The sequence below is a fragment of the Apostichopus japonicus genome, chromosome 15 (genome assembly GCF_037975245.1).
Source record: "Apostichopus japonicus isolate 1M-3 chromosome 15, ASM3797524v1, whole genome shotgun sequence".
NCBI lineage: Eukaryota > Metazoa > Echinodermata > Holothuroidea > Aspidochirotida > Stichopodidae > Apostichopus > Apostichopus japonicus.
In genome coordinates this window covers 14,344,429-14,352,217 of record NC_092575.1, presented here as the reverse complement: position 1 = coordinate 14,352,217, position 7,789 = coordinate 14,344,429, and the positions used below count along the sequence as shown (strand labels likewise).

Sequence of the window (7,789 nt, the reverse complement as noted above, 5' to 3'; positions counted from 1 at the left end):
CTGAAAATGGAGATGAATGGTTGGTTTATAACGCGAGCGGGGAAACATGGTTTCAAAGCAATATTAATGCGACTTGCCAAACCCATTCCCCCTCCCCCCCACCTGTAATATCAGAAGGATGATGATGGTGATACCGAGCCGTGAATCAACTGTAAAAATAAAGTCACTGAATGACAGCAGACTGTAAGTAAACCAGAGTAATTGGTACAAGGGCCATCTTGTAATATGATATTTCAAAATGGCTGATGGACAATGCTATGTAGGAAGTTTCCAATCCTTAAGTTCTGATGCAAGGGTTATATTTCCACTTTTTCTCATGAAAAGTTAGCACATCCTAAAGTGTTGCAGAGGATTTGGATTCAAAATGTCACCCTGGCTCGCCACAACATCCATTTCGTGCACGTCCTGAGCTTACAAGGAAGACCAGCGCAACTTCATTCGGAGAACAAACAGAGCAAGACTGCAAACATTTCTCTTATTTTGTTTTATATGGTAGGCATTATACTGAGTCAGGGTTAAAGGTTATGTCATCCATTTTGAGTCCACACGTGTAGCACAATCATTGCCTGTAAAGATAAGGACATAGTAAAGAAGACCGTTTAACTACCTGATTTGGCTTGAAGGGTCCCTTTATTTTGGCAGACTCTGCCAACTCGGCCTGTTTGAAGACATCGTATACCCAGACTTCACCTTGGTCGTCACCGCTGACCAGAACACCGCAACCTGTGAGAGAAACCAGATGCATAGTCATAAGCAGTAACATCAACCAAAACAAACAAGGACACACTACAGGCAATAACGAATAAAATTGTATAAAAATTGAAAATAAAATTTTGGACTGAAAAGTAGCAGACATAAGCATGGAGATCTTGGTGTAAAGATGTATCACCTAAAGGCATCCATAGTTTTCTCCTTGGTGGGCAGAGGATGAACAACTGCCCATAGTAACAATCCAATGACCTTTGACCTGGGTCTATTACTCATTCTTGTTTAGATGCATGGTGCATCACATGGTCACAAAAGACACTATTGTTTTAATTTGGTTTATTTTGGGAAAGAACAAGTCCAGATCTGTTGGGGAGGAGATGTTGGGCAGAACAAAGAAGGTGAGAGGGGGATAGTAATTAACTATAGCAGAGGGTGGACTACAGCTAGTGAGGAGAGATGCAGTCTTTTCTGATACTCTTTTCCGATTATTTTTTGATACCTTTGAAGTAGAGACTGACAATAAACTAGAGATGTAGCTTTTCGCTATAATTGATGTCTCTCTCCATTTTTTGTGTGTGAATTGTACATATTCAACCCAGTGTTCCAGGTGGGAACATTATGACACTTGGTGAAATAATGACATGGGAGGAATCTAGCAGCACAACATCTATGGAGGTTCTAATTGTCACCGAGGCATACAGCATGTTCCGTAACTTGGATTTCTCAAACGTTATACACACTTATACTACTACCACTAGTACCAAATGGCAGTTGAATAATGTCAATAACATATATTTATTTAGAAAATTTATGCACAAACAGATGATTTGTTACTTTACTCCCTCAAGATGGATGTAACCATCCAAGGATTGCAAATGAAGCACAAAAAAAAAATTGCATGAAATTTAAGGGACACAAAATTGATCTGAACAGAAGTAAATAGGAGCAACGAACTGATTGCCACCGCTCACATCTCTGTGTTTAATAGATTAAGTGAGCAATAGGTGCCCACATCTGTATGGATTATATAATCTTAACGAGATGACACTTCTCGGAACGCGATGTTCAATAGTGCAACTCAATTACATGTGTACTAAAGCTTCAGTAAAATAACCAAATAACTATTACGATGGAACTTTACATGAAAGGCTTTCAACTTTTGGCCAGTTTAAAGGCCATCTGAAAAAGTTAACTTTCTGTTGCTTGCAAGTGACGTTTTGTTCGTGTCGCTACAATGCAGACAGTAATGAAACGTGATACCTTGTTATCTTTAGCTGGACCTGAGATGTCCATCGCTGTATCGTTTTACACTAGACTGTGGGTACTGACCGCAGCTGTATGTACTGACTGTACACTAGCGTCTAATTACCGACGGTAGCAAGCTGTGTGTGTATTTTCTGGGATCGATGGTGGTGTCTAACACTTCTGTTACACCTCATTTGAAACTAGGTCAGATCACCGGCATTAGACGTTTCTCTTTGAGCGAGTCTTCACACCCTTTAATGCACAGAGTCGAATGACTTGGTTTTAGTGGAATTAATATGAACTACCATCGAGTAGGATTACTCTCAGTAATTTAAGCCTGTACTGATTTTACTCACCAGGCCATGTTCCAATGTCTAGATAAACGCTGTCAGAATCGCACCATTCCAAAGAGTAAACTGGTTTGATGGTGACATCTTTCTGGGTACCTTTCTTCACGGTCCTTGCATCCTTGAGAGACCAGATATGGATGGAACCATCACACGCCACTTTACTTGCTGAGTTCACAGAGAAAGGAAAGGAACACGATAAGGCGAGAATATCATACGGTGAAATGGAACAAGACACTATCAAACACTGCTCCTTATTTACAGCTGTAAATAGTTAGTGTAGGCAAATGTTTAACAGTTAGGACGGCCTGATAGTTTAATCCTAGATGGATCTATTCAGGGTCCGACTAAGACGGAAAACAGGGTCAACCGCCAGATACAGAAGAAGAAGAAGAGTTTAATTCGATCACTAAAATATGGAGTACAAGAGACGGAACACAGGCAGCGAAGAGAAAAGAAAACAGGATATGAAGGGGTCGCAGGGGATTAAAATACTGAGGAAGATCAACTGAGGATTAACTGTGAAGAGGGGAATAACAAAGGGATACAGCAATGGAGTTTAAGGAGTGAAGATTCATACAGAGATAGCAATTGTGGTGGGGAACGGGGGGAAAGAAAAGAAAAGGGGGAGGGCAAATGGTGGGTGAAAGAATCAAGTGGGTTAGTCAATTCCCTTCTTGGATGTGAAGACCACGAGGTTGAATGGTCCTTTCCCTAAGGCAAACTGGATCAGGGGTGGTTACCAGAACATCAAATGCCTTGTTAAACCAATCAGAAATAGCAAGGTTCAGACAGGTTAATGACTTTAGACCTTGATCCTAAGCTATGTAGGTTTGGACTAGTCATCATAAGGAGAAGTCTCTGTTATTTTTAAGCCATGAAATTTAAAAATTGCAAATGCCAGTCACTAATTCCAGCCACTCTCCTGAGTAAATTTTTGTTTTCCAAAATGAACACACTCTCAGAACAAACTCGTACAAAACTATGAAAAACAAAAAACCAATCATTTTTTGAGCAGACAAACCAAAGATGCACAAACAAACAAAAAATATCTCTAAAAATGACAAAATTTCAATATTTTACCAATGAGTTGATCTTTCAAGAGCGCTAGGCCATCTATCATGTCGCCCTCTTTCTCTTCATCATCCTCACCCTCGTCGTTAATAGCCGAGGCGAGACGTGCTTTGCTTGGTAACAGGAATTCAAGGCTGTAGTTCCTGCATTAAAACAAAACAAAATCATAGAGACTGCTCGCACACTGGTCATCTAACCAATAAGTCTGTTCCTGTTTTTCCGTTCATTGGAAAAATAATCTCAAAAATCACAAATGGGAAAAACTTTATAAACTGATAGCTCTGGTCAGGTAATTTCTGTTTTTTAATTTTGCAATCGAAAAATTTTGTAGTTAAAATACGTTATCATATAACCGTCACTTCACATTTGCTGATTATAAAATAATGAATTGAGGGGGGGGCGGTGGGGGGGGGATTGTACAACCAAAGAATGCTACATTGAGATGATAATTGAAGTCATTAAAAATCATGTGAAAAAGAACAATTTTTACAAGACGGAAAGTTTTGGCGTACTTTTCCCTTTTACTGAAAGCGTTGGTATCAATGTTCCATCCGTAACAGCCGTTGTCACAGCCAGCGAGGAGGAAGTCAGCTGACGGCACAGCTATCAAACCCAGGACTCGACCAGGAGCAGACAGATTCAAAAGTTTCCTGAAGAGAAATAAACAAAAACAAGCAGAATGTAAAATAAAACATGCACCCAAACATCATCTCAGAGCTTTAAACCTTATTTTGAAGTACTTGTGGAATGAAAAACTCTTCAAAAAATCCTGAAAAACTAAAAGCAAAAAAGCATGGTAGCACACGACCATATCATGAAGTTACCATTTGTAATAACATTACAGAAGAAATGGGTCTACCCACAGAGAACTGCGATACAAATATTATGCATTCTAGTTAAAACTTGACCGTCCACGGCAAGTACCGACTAAAACCGTACATGCCCTCTGGACACCTGCCGACGAGACCCGTACGGCAACAATTCAAAGTGGTTACATAATTCGATACAGGTCAATATGTGCCTTCATGAGAAGTACTGTTGCAATATTACAGTCTCACGACAATGTGACCTAACTTGAACTATGAAGTTTACAATACAAGAAAATGATACAATGTCTTAAGTATTCTCTGTAGATTAATCTGTCGGGTATGCAAGAGATTTAACTGCCAAAGATATGAGACTAGAAAAGTATTTCAAAGCTTACAGCAAATGGCATCACAAAGCACAACTTGGCAGCTTAATAAGTGTTCTTTGCTATTAGTAGGAAATCTACCATGTTTTATTGTTACTAATACCATAAAACCTTGTAATGCGCAGAAGGAAAACTTCATACAATGATATGCGGAAGTTTTTTACCCAACTGCACTGTTCCTGGGCCCTTCAAATCACTAAAACTAATTACTGTAATTTGAGCCTGGAGAATATTACCCACCTTCTTAAAATCTAAAGAAAAACAAACACATATTCCACAAACGCTTTCATATAAGGTAGTGAAATTTTGTGAAATCATCTAGTGAAATCATTTCCCGAGTGGCTTACCTGTGTCTACACTTGAAGTCCGTTCCTTGAGGTGTGCCAATGTCCCAGATAACAATATCTTCAGATCCACCTGAAACCAAAACCATTTCAGAGGATGATTACATATTTCTCCACGACCAACAAATCAAATAAACTACCAATTCCCTTTCTTTTAAGACATATAGTTTGAGAAGAAATTTTGGATTCATGATTGTAACTTTGTATTTTGGACTGGTGTGTAACTTTCTGCTATACTTTTACCAAGCTGTGTAAGATTGATACACTATTGGATAAGCCTTCTAACTAAGAGACCTATGTGAATATAATCATAAAATGTGGTGTCCCACACATTTAGTGTAATCCCTTATTTCTTCATTGACAAAAGTTTTGAAAGCTGAAGTGGCATGCTTACATCCAATCAATGTATAGTGTACCTAAGTTAGAGTGTAGGTGTGGAATGTAAGGGATGCTTACATGTTAGACATGTAATGTACATGACCTAACATTATGAGAAACCTTTAGTTATGTCATTACTTTTTTCTCATTCCATTGTGAGATCAGTGAAATACAGGAAGACTTGACCAAACAAGGTGTGCATAATAATGATAATGATCATAATAATAAAATAATAATGATAATAATAATGATCATAATAATGATAATAATAATAATAGTAGTAATAATAATAATAATAATAATAATAATAATTATAATGATAATAATAATGATAATTATAATAATAATAATAACCCTAGCACCAGTCAATGACAAACTGTGTACCACATATGACCTTCTGTAAGAGCACTGTATGTGCTTACATATGCACTACCCTAGGATGTGGGTCATTACGGTCTGTGAAACCAATGGTCAGATTAATCGACCACCTTGTCCTGTGAGAAGGGTGGAATGTTAAATCAGTATTCTTACTTACCAGCCATAGAATGTAACCGGTAATGACATCAGGTACGTTACATAACATTACTGAAAAGTGCCTGAAAGCAATGTAGTATGTAGCAGTATAATGCACTTGTACTTACATATTAGCCAGGTAGGGTGTGAGGGGTGGAATGTGATGCAGTTTACTGGCTTCGACTTTCTCTCCATCTTGATCTCTGCGTAACAGAGCAGTTGTTGAGGATGAAGTAGCTTGATGGTTCCCTTGGTGCCAGCTGCTGCTAATATATTTGTGGCCTTCTTTTTACCGTCAATGTCCATCTCCAGCGTCGTCCAGGCGATGCAATAAAACTCCTGGTGAGATAAATGGAAGAAGAACATTTTGATTGCTTACTAACAGATAAACAGAGGCAGAGTAGTTTGCAGCTTCTGGACCAGTGGCGGAGCGTCCATACAGTCAGAGGGGGCGGATGCCCCCCCCCCCCTGACCGACTCAAATGGACTGCTGGCGCCCTTTTCAGCTTTTTACCACTTTTTACTTATTCGCAATTATTGACTTTTTTATTGCGCTCTCAATACCTATTGACATTTGTCACATTTTGTTGGTGTAATTTTCTGACAAAATGGCGATGACACCTATTTATTCCTCGTTTATCTGCAAATTAGCATGGCCCGGAAAGGGTCATTTCCGGTGATCTAGGGAGTATCTTTACTCAAAAATTTTCTGTGCCGACCTGTGGTGGCGCTCCGCTTAGATAGTGACCAAATACCCCTAGCTCTGCCACTGTTCGGGACCATTCTTCGTTCAAACTTTTGTCTCCAAGGATTCCGGTAGAATAACGAGAATCAAAAGGAGCAATAGTTTCATTCATCACTGGCAAGAGGTACGAAGAATAAGAAAAGGCAACCCTGACAGCCTGGACAGTTGGAACTAAAAAGAGAAACTATTTGAATGTGGTTGATTTTAAACCATTTACATTCTATCAAAACATTTGTGAGATTTCTGAGACATTGTTTTGGTGTTCCTTCATAGTAGTTAAAACCAGTCACTGGTTATTAAGGACACAGATACTGGCTTCAGATACTTGAACATTGGGTGGAAAAACTTTGATTTCAACAGATTAGAAAAAAAAAACCTTAGCTAGGGTGTTATCTAAAGTTTCAGGCTTCAGTTTTATTCATTCTCAACATATCCTTGAAAAGTGGTGAATCAACTTGAATACAATGATGTACACATGAACCGTATTTACCACATATATGACATAAATGCTACAGGGAATAATGTCAAGCTAAAAGAAAAGTCATAGGGAAACCAAAATTAATTAAACAAGACCAAAACAGAAAAGGAAAATTATAGGAAGGAGGTATGGAGAAAGAGCAAACCAAAATATTACAGAAAGAGAGAAAGGGGGAAAAAATCCCAACTATAACAAACGGCTACAACTTGCCATTACAAAGCATGACAGGAACCAACAAACTGGAACAAAAAAAGTTTCAACAGACTCAATATTTTAGCACTCAAGAAGAGTGTCAAGTTTTAGACCTTAAATGTAATTTACATTAATTTTATATGCAAATTTCATTTAAATTGACAAAAATTCAATTGGCTAAAAATATGACTAAAATTGAGACTTTCTAGACAGACTATTAAGTAGAAAGGATGCGCTATGTACAGGATTATATCAAAAAAAGTGTTGCACTGACCTCCTTTTCCTTGTTGTGTTGGTATTTCTTGAGGACGATACCGGTCTTGCAGTCGATCACACACACTATGTTACTACCACATGTTGCAACACTCCATGTACTGTTACCTGATCAAAGGAAACATGGACATGGTTTAGTAACATTCTTTTACAGATCCATCCACCCTAAAAAAAATAAGCTAAGTCTCACGATAAAAACAAACATGTAAAAAATACAAAAAAAACGATACAAGGGGAGAAGGAAAACAAACGGATCCCATCAGTTGGGATGAAACAAATAACGTTGGGTGGTTCTGTACG

General features: G+C 38.3%; 1 protein-coding gene across 2 annotated transcripts in view; it reads right to left on the bottom strand.

Annotated features, from left to right (window-relative positions):
* The window catches only part of LOC139980764 (leucine-rich repeat and WD repeat-containing protein 1-like), a 28,451-nt gene that overhangs the window by 2,288 nt on the left and 18,374 nt on the right, over positions 1–7,789 (bottom strand). For both annotated transcript variants that reach the window (XM_071992675.1, XM_071992676.1), the window contains exons 8-14: positions 7,491–7,597; positions 5,930–6,140; positions 4,914–4,983; positions 3,887–4,024; positions 3,384–3,517; positions 2,310–2,468; positions 608–723 (exon numbers count right to left, since the gene is read on the bottom strand). In XM_071992675.1, coding sequence (XP_071848776.1) covers positions 608–723; positions 2,310–2,468; positions 3,384–3,517; positions 3,887–4,024; positions 4,914–4,983; positions 5,930–6,140; positions 7,491–7,597 — 935 coding nt within the window. The remainder of the gene's footprint in view (positions 1–607; positions 724–2,309; positions 2,469–3,383; positions 3,518–3,886; positions 4,025–4,913; positions 4,984–5,929; positions 6,141–7,490; positions 7,598–7,789) is intronic.